Consider the following 20,198-nt stretch of genomic DNA (forward strand, 5'->3'; position numbering starts at 1 on the left):
TTGTCATGAAAAGACAAATATAAGCCCCAATAAAAAGTCCACACTCTAGATTTTAGTCTCATTCATTTGGATAAAGTCCAACTCTACCCCAGTACTGGGAAGTGGCTTCACGGCATAATGAATAATGGCCTATATTACGCATACAAACACGTTAACATATCATGCACATTATAACTTTTTTGTAATTTAACCCTGTGTTTTCTGTTGCCTTCATTTTCATTAAAGCTGCAGTTCAGTCAATATCCTGCATGTGTTTTTTTTTAATAAATCAGTTCGGTAGTAAGAAAAAATACTTTTAGCATTTTCTGTTTTTAAAAAAACAACTTTGAAAGACCAATTTTCTTGTATTCTATTTTAACAACCATTTGCTAAGGCACTGCCCCTTCATGTCCTGTCACAAGCCCTGGCACACCCCTTTGTCAGCCCTGCCCTTCCTCTAGCACATGTCAGTGCAGGAGTGCTCATGAATATTCATGAGCTTCCACTGACAGACAAGCAGAATATAAACAGATCCCTTCACTAATTATGTCACCAAATTTAAACCGATCAATACATGGAGAACGAATTGACCGGCAGCTATACAGTTCTTTAGGTAATTAGAGATTGCCCACATAAAACTATTGAAGTAAAAAAAAAAAAAGACTGAACTGCAGCTTTAAGTATTTCTTTTTTAGAATTGTACTAGACGTGTCATAAGCTGCAATGCAAACTGAACAGTTCTGATCATTGCAGACAGAAACGTAACGTATGTATTTAAGTATTCTGCCTTTGATTGCAATGGTATACTCCTGAGAATGATCGGTTGAAAGAACCTACAATATTAAAGCAAAACACGTTGAGCCTCCTGTAATTTACAAAGGAAAATTGTTGTGGGGAATAACCTAATATTAAGACAGAGTTCCAGGACACTGCAGTGTTCGAATGAAGAAACCATGTGATATTTACCCGGCAAAATAAGCACTGAAATGATTGATATACTCATGCGTTTAACAAAGTCCTTAGAAATGCATAAGCATGTGCAGGCTAGGCAAAGAACCCGTACAAATCATAGGTAATAGAAATAAAGGTCTCATCAGATTTTACTTTATAGAAACAAAGAACTGATGGATATGATTTAAATGTCTTTCCTTTATATCCATTGCACTGACCAAATGGTAACACACGCGCATTTCGTAAAAAACATTCCATAACAGTGTTGTGATTTTTTTTAATACTGTACATTTAAAAACATTGTTACAACTATGAATTGTAACTATATGAAACAATTAAAAAAAAAAGTTATTTGAGATGATGTGATGCTCACAAAAGACAAGATCATAAAGGAGAACTATGTAGTTCAGATAACATTATTTGTATTGTGATAAAAAAATTTTTTTTTTAACCCATACAGCATTTTATTTTTATTTTATTTTGTAGGTACGAGCGTTTTTAAATAAAGGGTTTCTATAGCATGTGTGTTTTAGTGGTGAGCGAACAATGTATCAGAATAATGAAACCATTGTTTCTCAATATTCAGCCACGAACTGCAGACTACTATTTTATTGTGATTTCAAGAATCCCAGATTACCCTACCCCATCCTACTCACCTAAATATACTACCAATGTGATAGGCCATAATTATGCTATATATGAGGAGAGAGAGGATAAGGGGGGCATGGTACAATTCATATACATTTCTATTTGTATTATATTTAATAAATGTATAAAACAGTTAACAAATGCATACAAAATTAATCTACACAGTATCTTCATACAGGATTATATTTGGGTTCATCAGAGAAAGAAGATTTATGGTAATACAAATAAAATGGTGATGTTTTTTCAACATATTTACTTTGATAACCAGGATCTGACATTGTGAAGATTCCCAGGGGAGGCAAGTCTCTCAGAATTTATCAAAAGACCCATTTAATAAACTTGGGAGGCATTGGAGAAGGTTAACTTCTTATTTTTTGTAAAATCATACTCATTGGTGGAGGTACTTCCTGTTTCCAGACGTTGGCTAAAGTGCATTATGGTGGGTGAAAAAGGCGACAAAAAATCTCCACCGTTGTTTTTGACGCCCTTTTCACCCACCATAACTTCAAATGTTTATGGTAAACTTACCCAGTCTTTAAAATTGCAAAGCAAGTATAAACAAACCTCACACTGATGAGACCCACAAGGTCGAAACAGCTGTCTGTGAGTGGTTTGCCTGCCTTTGCATCTAATCAAATGCTGTGCTTAAAAGCTGTGTGAACAGCGTTGCATTTGCTTATAAGGGTTCAATGTAAATATGGATTTCAAGCAAAAGGTGACACATTGTGTGCTCATTTGCATGTCATTTCCCTGAATCCCTTGCTGCAGTGGAAGCACTGTATACAAGGTGATAATGGTTAAAAGGCAGGGTTGCAGACCTGTCTAAGACATGTGAATGAGCTCACAAGTGATATTCTTTATTGGCTATATGCCAACGGTGGAGGTTTTCTGTCGCCTTTTCCACTCACCATAACATAAAAACTGTATGATATATATCTATAGATATATCACTCTCTATATATCGATATATATAGAGATATCTATGATTTTCCTAATCTCGAGTTTCTACATTTACCATGATAATGTTTTAGACCAGCGTTTCCCAAATGGGGTTCCGCGGAACCCTTGGGTTCCGTGGAGCAGTCCCAGGGGTCCGCCGACAGACGGGCCGCTAGCACTCACTTTGCCGGATTTCCCCGACAAAAAAAGCAGTCTGTCTGTAGCTGCAATTTCTAAGTCAGGCATTAGGTGGCGCTGTGCTACACAGCTCATGCAGCAAGCACCTCGTCTGCCTTTGATACGGTGAGTGTGTGTGTGTGTGTGTGTCATTGTGTGTGTGTGTGTCATTGTGTAAGAAAGAAATGGGCAGAGTGGGGTAAAAGAGAGGCATGGGCAGAGGGGGGGGTGAAAGTGGAATGGGCAGAGGGGGGGTGAAAGTGGAATGGGCAGAGGGGGGGTGAAAGTGGAATGGGCAGAGGGGGGGGTGAAAGAGAGACATGGGCAGAGGGGGGTGAAAGAGACAAGGGCAGAGGGGGGGTGAAAGAGAGACATGGGCAGAGGGGGGTGAAAGAGACAAGGGCGGGGGGGGGGTGAAAGAGAGACATGGGCAGAGGGGGGTGAAAGAGGAATGGGCAGAGGGGGGGGGGGGGGTGAAAGAGAGACATGGGCAGAGGGGGGCGAAAGAGAGATGGGGATGTGAGACATATTGGGGGGAGGGGGAGACACACTGGGGGGGAAGGTGAGAGAGACACTGGAGGGAAGTGAGAGTGAGAGAGACACTGGGGAGGGAGAGTGATAGACACTGGGGGGAGGTAGTGACACACTTGCCGGAGGGAGAGACACTGGGGGGAGGGAGTGAGAGACACACTGAGGGAGGGAGAGAGACTGGGGGGAGGGAGTGAGAGACACACTGTGGGAGGGAGAGAGACTGGGGGGAGGGAGTGAGAGACACACTGAGGAAGGGAAAGAGACTGGGGGAGGGAGCGGTGGGGGTCTTTTAAAAATGCATTGGGGAGGTGTGGGTCTATTAAAAATGTATTGGGGTGGTGAGTTTCTATTAAAAATGTATTGGGGCGGTGGGGGTCTATTAAAAATGTATTGGGGTGGTGAGGGTCTATTAAAAATGTATTGGGGTGGTGAGGGTCTATTAAAAATGTATTGGGGTGGTGAGGGTCTATTAAAAATGTATTGGGGTGGTGGGGTCTATTAAAAATGTATTGGGGTGGTGAGGGTCTATTAAAAACGTATTGGGGTGGTGGGGGTCTTTTAAAAATGATCTTGAACCAAGAAAATATTTAAGGGGTTCCATTCTGTTTTACAAAATATAAAAGGGTTCCATGACAATTGGGAAACACTGCTTTAGAACGATATGGGCTCTAGGAAGAGCTTTATTCTAACCTCTCGCATCTTATACTATATTAGTGAAAGCACTGTATGTTTGCCTGCCTGCATGCATGCATGCCAGCCTGCCTGCCTGCTGGATGTCTGGTGTCCCTAGGGGAAATCTCATTGGTCCCTTGGGCCGCCCCCCGCACACCTCTCATTGGCCTGAGGCGGAGTGACGGCCCAAAGGACACACAGGGACACACACAAACACACACACAGGGACACACACAAACACACACAGGGACACACACAGGGACACACACAGGGACACACACACACACACAGTAGGGGGGGGGGTGTACATTAGCAGCATGTATAACCCGGGGAGGGGGGGGGCTCACATACCCGCGCGAACCTCCTCCTCTCCCCGTGTCTCCCGCGCTTTCAACCCCCCCCCCCCCCGGCGCCGCTACAGTCAGCGGAGGAGCGAGTGCCCGGGACACAGCGGGGGAGCGGCAACAACAAGCTGCCTCCCGCCTCAGTTCCACGTGGGAGCGGCCCTGACGGGTGAGTGAGCGGCCTTCACCCACCCCTCACCCCCCTTCAAATCACCTCCCCTCCTCCCCCTCCCCCCCCCCGGCGCCGCTACAGTCAGCGGAGCGAGCGAGCGCCCGGGACACAGCGGGGGAGCGGCCACAACAAGCTGCCTCCCGCCTCAGATACACGTGGGAGCGGCCGGACGGGTGAGGGAGCTGCCGGACGGGTGAGTGAGCGGCCGGACGGGTGAGGGAGCGGCCTTCACCTCCCCTCACCTCCCCTCACCCCCCCTTCACCTCCCCTCACCCCCCTTCACCTCCCCTCACCCCCCCTCACCCACCCCTCACCTCCCCTCACTCCACTTCCCTTCCACCTCCCCTCCACCCCCCCCCCCTTCACCTCCCCTCCACCCCCCCCCCTTCACCTCCCCTCCACCCCCCCCCCTTCACCTCCCCTCCACCCCCCCCCTTCACCTCCCCTCCACCCCCACCCTTCACCTTCCCTTCACTCCCCCCATACAACCTCCCACCACCTCCTCACCACCTCCACCCCCCTTCCCACCTCCCCCCCACCCCCCCCCCCTTCCCACCACCTCCCCCCCACCTCCCCTTCCCCCCCCTTCCCACCACCTCGCACGTAGACACACACACACGTACACGTAGACACACACACATGTACACGTAGACACGTACACACACACACACACACACGTACACGTACACACACACACACGTATACACACGTACACACACACACACACACACACACACACGTACACACACGTACACGTAGACACACACACACGTACACGTAGACACGTACACACACACACACACATGTACACGTACACACACACACACACACATGTACACGTACACACACACACACACACACACGTACACGTAGACACGTACACACACACACATGTACACGTATACTCACACACATGTACACGTACACACACACATGGAGACATACACACACACACATGGAGACATACACACACACACATGGAGACATACACACACACACACACATGGAGACATACACACACACACACATGTACACACACACACACACACGTACACACTCACACACGTATACATACACATAATGTATACACACACACACACATGTATACACACACATGTATACACACACACATGTATACACACACACACATGTATACACACACACACGTATACACACACACACGTATACACACACACACACGTATACACACACACACACACGTATACACACACACACATGTATACACACACACACATGTATACACACACACACATGTATACACACACACACATGTATACACACACACACATGTATACACACACACACGTATACACACACACACGTGTACACACACACACATGTGTACACACACACACACACATGTGTACACACACATGTGTATACACACATGTGTATACACACACATGTATATACACACACATGTATATACACACACATGTATATACACACACACACACATGTATACACACACACACATGTATACACACACACACACACACACACACATGTATACACACACAACACACACGTGTATACACACACATGTGTATACAGACACAAACATGTGTACACACACACAAATGTACACACACACACACACACACAATGTATACACACACACAAACATGTATACACGTGTATACACACATGTGTATACACACACACACACGTATACACACACAATATATACATACACACAATGTATACACACACACGTGTATACACACACACGTGTATACACACACACGTGTATACACACACACGTGTATACACACACACGTGTATACACACACGTGTATACACACACGTGTATACACACACGTGTATACACACACGTGTATACACACACATACGTGTATACACACACACGTGTATACACACACACGTACACATACACACATACACATGTATACACACACACACATACAATGTATACACACAAACATGTATACACACACACACCCCAGCACCACCACATCAGCACACCGGTATCCCATGCCCCCCCAGCACACTGGCATTCTCGGCTCCCCACCATTCCCAGCCCCCATCAACACCATCAGCACCCACACATCGCCACCTTTGCACCTCCCCCATCGGCACACCCACATCCGCACCCCCACATCAGCACCAAACCCTCCCAAATCAGCACACCAATACAATCACCATCAGTACAGCCACAGCAGCACTACCACCGCACATGGGCCGCGTGGACCACTCCCCACCCAAATGCCACACCCACACCACAAACATCCCGGGCAACGCCGGGGCTCTCAGCTAGTAGTTAATATGAATACGTAGATCTCCTGAACGAAGCATCAGATTTAAAAGGATAAAAATAGCTTTGAAATAAAGTGCAAACAAAACTAACATGACAATTAGCAGGGACTGCTGCTTTCATCTCTGCAGACAAAATCTGACAATCCTTCCAAAGTACTCAATGGAAAGGCATGCTGCATGCTGCGTGCTGGACACGTTTCGAAAACAGTTCCAAAGAACGCAAGGGCTTTAAAGGCAAGCCAAGCCGTTCCACAACAGGCAATAAAGCACTGATTAACTCTACATTTGTGGATTACATGTTAAAAGCGTATGACATTTCTGAAGGGGTTGGTCACTTTTGCAAGACATAACATAAAACAAGGGATTGTTGATTGATAGAACAAGGTCATGCCTGTTTTTGATTGGATTATAGCATTGAGGAAACATTGAAACCTGAAAATCACTATGCAACTGCCTAAACTAATATATTTTCCTAAATGTTCCTTTTTTCTTTTTAAGGAGTATGGCTGAAATCTGTGATGCAAAATAGAAAGACAATATATATTCCACATGGTTGACCTTTGGCATTTTTTGTAGGTCAGGAAAACCTTTAACGGAACAGTATAAGAAATAAAGAAGTTTTTTTTCTCTATAAAACGGTTAAAGCAGCAATATTACATTCCTCCCTTTTTTTTTAAAATATTTATATATGTAAAGCATGTGACAAGGTATAATTCTTCATTCTTACCTAAGCTGGCAAACGTTTGGTGCTCCCGTTACATTAGGATTGTGTGCCTAATGTAATGGCTGCTTCAGTCTGTGTAACTCAGCAGCTACAATGTATCCTTATATTACTAAGTTAACATTATCTATTGTTACAGTTTACAGCTCAAATTGCTGTGAAATTTGGCAACAAATGATTACAAATAGGAAAATGTTATCTTGCACTGCTTGGGAGGTGGGCTAAAACCTGCTATAGAAATCAAAGGTGCTTTAAAACTCAAGAAATTGCATTAAGAGTCGAATAATAATTACAAAAAAAAATGCAGTAAGTATTATCCAATACTACAGAGCTGATTTAAAAAAGAAAAAAAAAATCCCCATAAGATTTCACATGTTTTGCTGCTTTAATAATGAATTTTTTCCTTAATATAGAATACCTGAATTCTCCTCCATGATGTTAAGACCTTCGATTGAAGCAGATGCCAACAAAGGGGGCAGAGAGGCTGAAAAGCAGTAACCTTGACCAGACAATCTCTGTGAGTAAAACGTTACAAAATACAATATATTAGATAAAATTCTGAACTTCCCAGAACAATTTCGGAATAAAGTTCAACGTTGTGGGAAGACCCACTAATGCAGCAAAGCGCAAACTGGGGGTGGGGGGGGGGGCTCTAGATTTTAAGGGGGGGGGGGGAGGAGAAGGGGGCACGGCAGTTATAGAGGTCCCGCGCTCTCCCCCCAGGCACTTAAATGCCGGGGGGCCATGCGAGACCTCTATAATACACTTACCTTCCAGCGACGCGTCATACTGGTAACCCGGCGTCAAAACATTACCATGGCGACGTGACATGACCCTGCACATCATTTGCTGCCGGGGTCGAGCGGGGGGGGGGGGGGGGGGGGGGGGGGTTGGGGGCTAGAGACGACACACCAGCCAGCACAACATGGTAGGATAAATCAAGTTATGTAAATTGAGAATATGCATTGTTTGATCCACTACCGATTTGAAATTCAAATTTAAACAGCAAATAAAACTAGCAATTTGAGCAGCTTGTTTTTGTACATTTTTAAAAAATATAATTATTAATTTTACACATTGCATTAGCGGGATATTTGGAGACTCGTGGTTGTTTTGTAATTTGAGGACAACATGGTCGCCATTGCCAAGCAGCTAACCCCTTTTTTATCTTCAACTCCATTGCTGTGAGTGTTCTCTATTAACTATCATTCACAGTGTAATCTAGGAGTACTATGGTGTAATAAGATACATCTTAATTGATTGGGTTACACCTAGATTACTGATCCAGGCTGCAAAGGGTTAACTGCTTGGTGGTGGTGTGTGTATGTTTATGGTCATTTCCATCACCATTTCTGAAGTGTTTAGGGTGACATAGCATCTAGTGTTACCTCTGTGAAAATGGTGACAGCATCTTTAATTGTGTTACTCCTCATTGTTTCTCTACATTTTATATTTGTCATGCATTGTATTGAGCACGAGTGAAAGTTTCAGCGCCGGGGAGGACTCTATTTGCAAAGACTGTCTCTATGGGATTTGGATAATCCCAGAGGACTCACGGCTGCAGGACTTTACGATCTAAGTGGATACTCTTAAACTTTGTTCTTGATATATTACTTGATTTTAGGTTTATGTTACATTAGATTGTTTGTAAACATTTGGTATATTTCATATATTTGATTTGTTTTGGCGTATAGCGTTCTAGTTGTGTAAATTGCCAGGCATTGCCAGAGAGCCAATCAACGATAAGAATATCATTTCTCATTATTGATTGGTTGTGGCAGCTGTATTCATGGGTCATGTGGGACCATAGCTTTGGAACAAAGGGTGTTTACTGGTTATAAAACTGGGGTATTATGTTCTTGGAAACTTTTTGCCTTTTTTCCCCCTTCTATAAACGTCAGCGAGTATGAAGAAGTCTGATAACATCAACCGCTCTACTTGTCAAGAATTGGCAGAGGTTTGTAGAAGTGAGTAATATATTATTTACAAAAACAAAGAAAGAGTCAAACTTAACCGAGTTGGTATTAAGATAATATTACATTCGGACACAAAGAAAATCTTAACCCACCTGGTGATCAATTACAAACGACCGTCCACAGCAAAAACCTCCAATCGAAGCCAGAGAGTTCTCCATATTAGCACTGATCAGGTCAATGTCATCAATCTGCAGCACAGGAAAACCACATTTATAGAACAGTGACATCTTGAAGATGACAAGATGTCGGAATAGCAGAATAATGACTGCCTTCTATTTTGTTCAGGAAGGTAACCACACCTTTACAAATCAGCAAGAATTGTTGAACAAGAATCCTGATACAATACAATGGTCTTATCTGCAAAAAGTGCATTAGATTAAACTAAAAAAAAAAGAAAAGATTCTTAATTCCCCTGTGGGAAATAGAACAGCAGTTATACTGACCACTCAAAATTCATGGAGTGAACCTGAATTTGATCGTTCAATATTTCTCTGCATTACTCATGTTTCTGCCCTCACCTATGAACAGCTATCAAGAAATAGCCAGCAGCACCAAGAGAAAAAGAAACAAATGAACTTTCTTGGCACGCTGTGCACGTTTCCAGCTTTCAGGAAGCATTCTTTCAAAATGGTTAAAACGGTACCCTCAAAACATATTTTAGCTTAATAAAAATTGAAATTCCTCTTTCATACAATATCGGCTGTTTATATAGTACATGGTGATGACAAAATGAGCTAATGATACTGACAAAGTAATGACATTACCACTGTGCTTCTTTTGTCCCGTAATTATATACACACTCCTTTGAAATACTACTAGAAAAGTATAAAATAAGGATTTAATCCCTCACGCCTCCTCCCATTACTTTGAGGAGGCTAGAAAATCTGAGGGATGGTAGTAATTTTAACAGTAGTTAAAAACAAAAATCAGAGAACTGTACAAATAAATATCCCAATCTGCAACATCTGTAGAAAGCATGAAAATGCTGGTTGAAAGGCTACATGAACAAAACTGGACTTTCAAATGAGACTAATGTGGGTTGTACCATTAATGCATGAGTAACTTTTATGGTAAGTGGCAGTGGCAGTGCTACAGCAGTTAGAAACAGGTTAAAAGAAAAGAAGAATCACCGATTTTAAATGGCCGGCGATCAGTGCTTGCAGCTATGGAACAGAGATTTATACGGGCGTCCTTAGAAACTCCACTGCTCATATATGCTTATTAATGATTTATAAAACAAGGCTTCATACATTCAATAAAGCAGCTATATGGACTTGTACTTTACTCTCCCGTAACATGCACTAGTGAGAAAGTACATTTCCCTTTGAGGGGAAAAAAAAAAGAAAAGAATTCACATTATTTAGTTAAAATTATTTCTACTCTGGTAATCGGCCAAAAATGAAATGATACTGTCACAATTATTCCTGTAACTGCTGTGGTAACTCTAGAAATAATGTGTTGCCCATTGTTGTACAGCTCAATTTGTTTGTCGGCTAAATGATAGGAGATCCTGTAAAAAACAAACAGGCTTGATGGAGGCCTGCTTCGTCACGAGGACTGGTGCATTGAAGCAAAACTAGGGGTGAGGGGGTCGACCCCCAGAGCTTAAATTGTGGTCCTGTATCCTCTTGACACTTGTCTGGCAGATATCAGCCAAGACGTCACCAGATTATGACGTTGCAGCAATATATTGGTGGCACCGACAGCCATATTGATTAATTTATTTTTACTCAACTTTTACCCAAATTCAACTGCTTGTGTATCGAAAACCATGCGGTCCCTGGAGGTTAGAATACAGCGATTCAGCTCTGAGGCAATTTGCTATTAAGGTACTGATTATATTGATAAATATAGTGGCACGCCACTGAAAATAGTATCTTGCCTGGGTGCAAACGTCTGGGGACTGGAATACAGAAAAGATGGAAGCACGCACTCCAAAGACTTAGTTTTGCAATAAACTTAATTTATTTCTCTAGCAACGTTTCATCTCTCTACAATGAGCCTTTCTCAAGACGTCTTGAGAAAGGCTCATTGTAGAGGTCCGAAACGTTGATAGTTTTGCAATAAACTTTATTTCTCGAAGTCCTGGAGTATCTGCTTCCATCTTTTCTATCTACCTACATACACATAGAATAGGTGAGTGAGACCGCAGTCACCTTATATATAAGTAGGTTTACACTGTAGATGACAGGTGCTGCAAGGGGTATAGTACAACAGTAGTATCAGTGTTGATCAAAGAGATTTGATCAGAAAAGAAACCCCTTAAATTCAGCACTCAGTTGTCACATATATTATAATGGACACAATGGTCCTGCAGTTATGTACTGCTTGTCAGTAAGGTTTATTCCAAACACCGGGGTTAAACCCCAAAAATAATAAAATTTTATTACTTCTACATAGAGAATTAAAATCACAGATACATAATTAAAAATCCCTTTCAGTTTGTGGCTGATATGTACAGGTATTGTAAGGTAAGTACTATTGACTATTTAAATACTCTGACTTATCAAGATAAGTCAGAGTATTTAAATAGTCAATAGTACTTACCTTACAATACCTGTACATATCAGCCACAAACTGAAAGGGATTTTTAATTATGTATCTGTGATTTTAATTCTCTATGTAGAAGTAATAAAATTTTATTATTTTTGGGGTTTAACCCCGGTGTTTGGAATAAACCTTACTGACAAGCAGTACATAACTGCAGGACCATTGTGTGCATTATAATATATGTGACAACTGAGTGTTGAATTTAAGGGGTTTCTTTTCTGATCAAATCTCTTTGATCAACACTGATACTACCTACATACACATACAGTTTGGGAGGAGGGGGCCATTAATTCTTTAACCCAATATAACATTATAACCGTTACAATATTATTTAACAGCAGGCACTTACATTGATTCCAAAATGTTCAGTGACACCCCGTCCATTCTCTCCCAAGACTCCAAATGAAAAACTCTCTTCCAGAAAAATCCTTACTTTGTATTTATACTTCAATTTAACCTGCAATTTACCAAAGACATCAAAAGGTAGTGGTTACAAAAAGGATGAAAGCCATTATATGTATGGGCCATAAAGAACAGTGAAAGGAAAAAGGCATATTAACTACAGGATATATTTAAACACTTTTGGTAGTGTACATGCACTGTTATCCATTAAAGTTTATTAAAAAGAGGTTTGCACTCAATCACTGCTAAATAGTCACCAAAAAAAGAAGTAAAGGAAACTGCAGCAATGTACCGGACATAGCTTTGGTTTCCTTTTTAATGAAAAAGAAAAAAAAATCCATCATCCACTCTAGGTACATAATGGAATGTACTTTTTCTGCATTCCTTGAATCCCTTGGGATTGGCGTCCTGAAATACATCGTTTGCAATTTCTTTCATTAAAAGCAGACACACTTCTTCCACGCAGCAACGAGGTTACCAGAAGCATTGTGTCAGAAGCATTGCGAAGGGCATCAGAAATTAAACTCATCAGGTCAGTACAGCAAGGTACATTGCGACTTATGTTTCTGGCAACCATTTCAGGATTTCTGTAAAAGGTGAAGCTGTGGTCGAGTTTTCTAATCGGTTCCCTGCATCAAGGATTAGACTGGCAGCTCACATTTCCAGGCCGGCAGCAAAACGGTTTCAGGATAAAGTGTTTGCAGTAGCAGACTACCACAGGTTGTGTAATAATTAGTAACATCAGCTTTTATGTGACAAGAGAAGTTTGTGCCGCGTTTCTTTAGACACACAACAGTAATTACTTCAAATAATTACAAGTCCGTAAAAAGACCTACTATTGGAGAGTGAGATGGAGGGAGAGGCGCAAGGGTAAAAAAACATTGATACGGTTTTCATTGGCAGAATATTTTGTTTCCTAGGGGTCACATATGACAGAGGGACCGCACCTCCTAGGATTCTTTTTCCACACACATGAACATCTTCAATATAGACTGGACATTGCAGAGCCAATTTAGAGTTAAAGAGTTCAGACAAAACCAGCCGTCAAATCATTTTTACAAGCTTACAAAACCTTTAACAGCGTACAGTGTACATCAAGAAAAGTTGCACCACAGGGACCTTTATGACGTACACCATTCCACACTGGCCGTTGCTCGTTTTTCAGGGGCTGTATGCGATCATAACCACATTGAAGGAGGGAGAGGGAAGGTCAGGCCAGACAGCTGGAACAGAAACCCCAACAAGTAATAGCTCTGTAGAGCCGTCACGTGATGTGGAAGTGCCGGTGGGGGCCACGGAGATGGCACGACCCCATGGCACCGAAAGGGTTAAATGAGATATAGAGAAATGTAGTGATATTAAAAACAAAAACAAAAAACACATCTTGTTTGAAGTTAAAAAATAAAATGGAAAGCTGCATAAAAATAAATAAATAAATAAACCTATACATTTGTCTTTAAAAAGAATCGCAAATCAACAATTCTATTTATTTCAGAAACGGAATACTTGACTGCTCACTTAAACCAACGTAAAAGAAGCAGCCAAAGTTTAGGATTCTTGGTATGACCTTAATGGCTGAAACAGGCTTTACTTTTCATTGTATTACTGTAGGTCATTCCAAATTTATATTAAGGGACTCTTGGCATTTTTACAACAGATGTTTCGGCCAATTTATTGGCAAGTGATATGGCAACCATTTTGTCCCGTTCCCCCCTTGGAAGATTTAAACCTGGTAAATTTACAGGTAAGAATCTTGGGAACATTGGGGTCCCTGAAGTTGAGAATTGTGTACCCCATCATAGAACCAAGAAAAAATAAAAGGATGGTGGAGAGGGGGGTTGGAAGGTAAAATCATCCGTTTTATTAACTTTTAATTTCTGTATTATTTGAGATATGTCCTTCCCCACCCAACACCTTTTTTTCTGTACCCAAAGTTTACGTTCATATAAAACAATAGGGAGGCTTCACAAAAGCGAGATTGTGTGTTAACTGCCATTTACTTGAAGGGCCTATAACTAGTAATCACAACTATTGCCTTTTTATTATTCTCCTACACAGTTGTTAAGGAGCTCATATAGAACTGGGAATGGTGACACACACACTTATGGGCGGTATTTCATAGATTTATAAATAAAAAGAAAAAACATGAAAAATCACAATGACGTTTTTATGGTACGCCTATTGTAAATTGGTTCACACCATAACAGTTGAATTCAAACAATCGAACATTTGCACTGAAACACTGAATAATGTTACCAGAAAATAGTGTTGTTAAATTGAATCAGCCTTAAGAAAACTCTGTTTTTGTAACGAAATGCTACCTGCAGTATTTAGTACACTTTTTTTTCTTTTTAAATAAATCAGATACATTTTGTAATTCAACTGCTATTTTGCACAGATGGGAAAAGAATGGATTGTTGAACCACAATACAAAAAAATAAAATCAACCTCACATACCAATTCAGGAAGAGGGCAAATATCACCGGTATTCATATACAATCCTTCTGCAACGATAAATCTCCTCGTGACACGGGCTTTACGTGGATTCTTTAAGAAATAAAAAAAATAGCAAACATCAACACCTTTGGCACTAAAACAATGTTTCTGGAGTTCATCTCAAGGCAACCTACATGTTCTTTCAGCCTCCGCGGCTGATTTGAGAAGATTTGAAGGCAGAGTTTTAAAAGTTTATGAGTCATATAACATCGTGTGCATTGGCGATTTGTACAATGTTTATTTGGTCCTTTGTCACGTGTTCTTCCTGTGCCAGGCCCCAACAAGTTAAAGCTTTTCTAATGATAAATATCCATAACTATATATACGGTATCATGCAACACTCCCTCAGCTTGTGTCTCAAAAGCTATGAAAATCAGCTTGAAGAGGCCAAGAAAATAAACAGCAGATTTAAATCATAAATCAGTGGGTTTGCTACATTTCATTTTGTCAAACCTTTTTTTTACATAGTTCTCCTGGGCAGTGGCCCGTGCACATGACTGCCACAAATTACATAAGTCTGTTAGCCATAAAATTTACAAGACCATGTGTGCGATCCCATCAAATATGGACTAATAAATTATCAAGGTATTACGATTTGTAGTTATCCCCTCCAGTGGAATACACAAATACTGTAACAAACTTTTCTATTTTTATTTACATCTGATTCTACACCAATTCTCGTGTGCTTGCTATTGCGGTTTAAAAACAGTGCAGTGGAGGCAGAAGTAATATACCTGGTGGGATAATTTACTTCTTTACTAGAATTGTGTACATTAAATCCTCATGTTACATTTGTATGCAATTTGTTACACCACATTAAAAAAAAAAGAGAGACTGAACTTCTATTCTAGAGAAGTTATTATTACTTCTTGTTTTATTGGCCTGTGGAGGTTCCTAAGCCTCATTTTTCTGGCGTTGTTAAGTAGTCAAATGATTATTTTCATGTTGGATTTACATGTATCGCTGATTTTGTAGCCTCCCAACCAGTTGTCAACCCTGCAGAAACAAATAGGGGCACAAGTATATTAAAGAACCATTGCCTTTAAAAATAAATGTATACCCCCCCCCCCTATGTGGGAAGCAGGGGTCTCCGGAGTTGAACCACTTTAATTTCAGCTCCGTGGACCCCCTGCTCACCGTGATGCTTGCATCTGAAGGTGATGCCGGTATCTTACTTCTGTTTAAAGGTCCCGCAGCACGCGGACCAATAGGAAGCTGCCGAGGATGATGTCGCAACTTCCTATTGGCCCGCGGATGCTGGACGTTTAAACAGACATTTTTGGTGCCCAGCAGGAGTAGCTGCCAGCAGATATAAGTATCTCAGGAAGTAGGGGTCCTCAGAGCCGAAATTAACGTGGTTCAGCTCCGGAGACCCCCTACCCGTCAGACATAAGTATCTCGGGAAGCAGGGACAGTGTCCCAGAGAAATGAATGCAGTTCAGCTCAGGAGACACACTGCTTTAAACCGAGGAAGAGGAAAATTAAAAATAAATAAAAAGTAGAGATATAGCCTCTTTAAGAGTAGAAATTCATGTTTAAGACCGTTTGCAAGGTTTGCTGCAATATAAATCAATATCAAGTAGGATTCTACATTAAAAAAATAAATAAAAAAAAAAGGATGGGGGGGGGGGGGGTGATAACTGAGACTCAAGTCACTCAAGGGGGCCCGCCCCACCAGGCAACACTAGTTTATTGCCAGCACCTGCGCAGACAAGGTCTCTCCCCTTCCCCAGGCCACCTCCTATGCTGGAGACGCCCACCTGGAAGGAGGGTTTCCCCAGGCATGAGTCTGCAGGCATCCACCAGCACTGCAGGCCCTTCCGGGGGCCCCAGGTAAGCCCTCTATGCTCCATTCATGGGTCACCATTACCCCACTTACACCCCCCCCCTCTCACAAGGCCCAGTACCCCTTTTTGACCCCAGGCCAACTACCCCCTATATTCCCCCTCCCCAGGCCCAGTACCCACTACATGCCCAGTATCCTTTTTTACCCCTCTTCCCAGGCCCCGTACCCCCTACATGCCCAGTACCCCCCCTACCAAGGCTCATCAGTGCCCCCTTATCCCCTCCTCCACAGGCCCAATACCCCCTCTCCCCCGGCACAGCACCCATTACATGCCCAGTATCCCTTTTTACCCCCCTTTCCCAAGGCCTAGCACCCCCTACATGTCCAGTACTCCCTTAAAGTCTCCTCCAGAGGCCCATTACCTCTTTATATCTCCCCCCCCCCATTGGGCATGCAGGCATGCACTATGCTCCCTGACCCATTACACATTGTTACCCCCTCTCCCAGGTCTAGTATCCGTTTGATCCCCCATATGGTGTGGGAACCTCCGCAGGCCCAGTAACCATTTCTACCCCCCTCCCCAGGCCCAGTATCCCCTAAAGGCTTAGTACCCCTTATACCCTCCTCCACAGGCCAAGTACCTCCTTATATTCTCCTCAGGTCCATTACCTCTTTATAATCCCGCCTGCCCTCCTACCCCAGGTCCAATTGCCATCAATGAGAAAGTGAAAGAACAATACTTTTAAATTACAAATACATAAACTAGTAACTTACTCATTTTACAAAGGAAGCAAGTATGTAAAACATTTACTTAAAAGCAGCAAACCTCCACCCCCCCCCTAAACAACTTTGACCTTTGTACAGGGGAGACCTCCAGAGTGAAACTACAGTATTTTCAGCTCCTTGGTAACCAGTACTGCGTCCTGGTTTTTAGAGGGGAGTTAAATGGCCAGGCTATAGGAAGCAGCAACCAAATGATGTTGCAGCTTCCTATTGGTCTGAGATTTGGCAGCCATTTTGTGTCCCTCGAAAGAAACCCAGTAACTTCCCCAGTATCTCAGGGGAATGGTGTCCCCAAAGCTATAAATAGAGCAGTTCAGCTATGGGGACCCCCCAGTTCACCTCCTGTAAACAAAAATTGGGGGGGGGGGGGGGGGGGGGGGGGTAAATCCCCTCCAATTTTTTAATTAAACAATTTCCAATGATCGCAACTCAAAATCTCCAGAGGGGGCGGGGGCTAGTTCTCTTATCTTTGGTCCACGTCTTCGATCTTTTGTCATTTTCTTGTAGCCATCTTGTGCCTTATCCTCTCCCGTGCGGTCTTGAACACCTATTATTGTCACTAGGGTCGGGTTTTGACCCCCTAAACTTCTATGTCTTTTAAAACTATGATGCCCTCAGTCCGAGGAGAACACATCTATTTCTATCAAAGCATAACTGTGACACTGCACCGTTCACCCCTGGAATATCTGTTTGGGCCAGCCATGGTAGCCCAACTTTCAGAAATTTAGCGCCATTGTCATTAACTAAACTGGTTAGTTTTTCCACCAGGCAGACAAACCAAAGTCTTTTTCGAATTGCAGTAATAGATGGAATTTCATTTTGCTTCCATAATGCTGCGATCTCGCATCTCGAAGCTGTTGCAAAATGAGGAACTAATTTATTTTCGACCCTGGTTAAACCCCAAGTTAGTCTGTTCAATAGGAAGAGCCACGGGTCCATGGGAATGGTGAGGCTCAATATCCTCTGTAGCCAATCTCCAATCGGCTCTCACAGGGGCACAACTCGAGGGCAAGACCACAGCATATGTAGCAGATCAGCTCTTTCTCCACATTTAGGGCACAATGGTGAGTAACCTGGGATACATTTTTATAGTTTTAGTGGGGCGAGGTACCATCTCATGAAACACCTTATATGCGTTCTCCTTTAACGTCGTGCAAATCGAGCACTTAGCCACCGCCAAAAAAAAAAAAATCTCATCCCATTCCTCCTTGTCTAATACCTCTCCCAAGTCTGACTCCCATTGGGACATCTACTGTAACATTCGGGAATTCTCTGAGCTTGGACAGATCACTTCCTTGTACATTTGAGAGATTAGTCCCCTAGTGTCTGTTTTCAAAATACAGAGCGTTTCGAAATTCGTCAATGGAGGACGGGCAAACAAAGGGAGGCCCGCACCGCCAGCCCCGAGGTAAAATGGGCACCACTCTCTCCTCACTGTCTCCCTGCAGCAGCAACACAGGTAGCGAGTCCTAGCCCTCCCCCTTCCCCACACGCCAGCTGACTCTCCTCCGGTGGTGTTCCCTCCTGCTCCTACCTCCTCCTCCGGTTCTCTGGCCCCAAACCGTTCTGCTCCACTGCTGCTGAACCAGGGATGCCTCGCATGCACTCGGCGGCAGTCTCACTATCCTGCAATGTCTCTGACGACTCACCAGACTGACTGCGGATTGTCGTCTGTCTCCTCTTGCTCGATCACTCAGGGAGGGTAATTTCCACTGCTATGCTCCGGCGATCACTCTGCCTGTGAGAAGGCGGGACCGCATGTCCCAGCAGGAGCCCAGGTAGGTCGGTCGCCTCCCCCTCTCTTTACAAAATGACGGTGGCCATCTTGTCGGTGGTCCCCCGCCTCGTGGAGCTGCCGCCGCTCGCCGGAGCAGACCTCAATCACCGGGAGGAGGGGGTGGGGTGTCCACTCAGGCTCTCCCTGCTCAGTTGGTTGGCGGTGAGGTCAGCTGGCAGAGCGGCACAGACCTCTCCGCAGCAGCGCTTCCCGAGCGGGTTTCCAGAGGGAAGATGGCCGCTGCAACCCTCACTGCAAGCCCCACGCTCCCACTCAGTGTGTTAATTGCTGTGCCAACACTCCACGGTATGGCTGTGTTGGATTTTTATCCCCCCCCACCTTCTCTGTAGTTTTTAGGGTGTTCGCTGTTGATGGTGGCGTCTGCCAGGCCGCGACCATGCCAAACCTTTGCTCCTGTAATGTTGGTCAGATTATAAAAATTATATTGGCATGTAGCCTACATGGTAGTCTGTAAGGGTTTGATATTTTTAATAAGATTTAGCTGCAGGATGAAAAGGATGGTAGTGGATTTTGCTCTCCTACTATGAAGCTCCAGCTTTATGCAACGCTCCAAGTCACGCCCCCCAAATTGCCATATTTAAAATGCAGACGTGATTTCTATGGCCGAGCAGTCAGAATTGCAGCTCTATGCATCCAATATGTAAAACAAACGAGTAGTATAGGTCTAAATGGTGTAAACCTGCAATATGCACAGTGTTTCCATCTCAGTCTGATTGCCAACAGGAGGTTCTCAGGAAATACCTCTGCTCAAGCTGCTGCTGCTTTTATTGGCATTGCTAGATATTAATTCTCATGTAACAAAAGTCAGATGTGAGAAATGAAAAAACATCACATGGTAAAAACAAAAAGTCTTTAAAGTAATATTTTCAGTTGTATTCACTTGATTAGTTGTTGTCATGTTTATTTGAAGACACAAATGTGTTATCCTTTGTCACTGGATTTCATGACATTACTGTCTTTCTGGTGCTCGGCTGA

General features: G+C 43.1%; 1 protein-coding gene across 1 annotated transcript in view; it reads right to left on the minus strand.

Annotated features, from left to right (window-relative positions):
• Nucleotides 1-20,198, minus strand: part of SPTLC1 (serine palmitoyltransferase long chain base subunit 1) — an 83,001-nt gene that overhangs the window by 15,494 nt on the left and 47,309 nt on the right. The window contains exons 8-11 of the mRNA XM_075600070.1: nucleotides 14,818-14,907; nucleotides 12,308-12,415; nucleotides 9,501-9,596; nucleotides 7,851-7,947 (exon numbers count right to left, since the gene is read on the minus strand). Coding sequence (XP_075456185.1) covers nucleotides 7,851-7,947; nucleotides 9,501-9,596; nucleotides 12,308-12,415; nucleotides 14,818-14,907 — 391 coding nt within the window. The remainder of the gene's footprint in view (nucleotides 1-7,850; nucleotides 7,948-9,500; nucleotides 9,597-12,307; nucleotides 12,416-14,817; nucleotides 14,908-20,198) is intronic.

Source organism: Ascaphus truei, chromosome 1 (genome assembly GCF_040206685.1).
Source record: "Ascaphus truei isolate aAscTru1 chromosome 1, aAscTru1.hap1, whole genome shotgun sequence".
In the NCBI taxonomy this organism is placed as follows: Eukaryota; Metazoa; Chordata; class Amphibia; order Anura; family Ascaphidae; genus Ascaphus; species Ascaphus truei.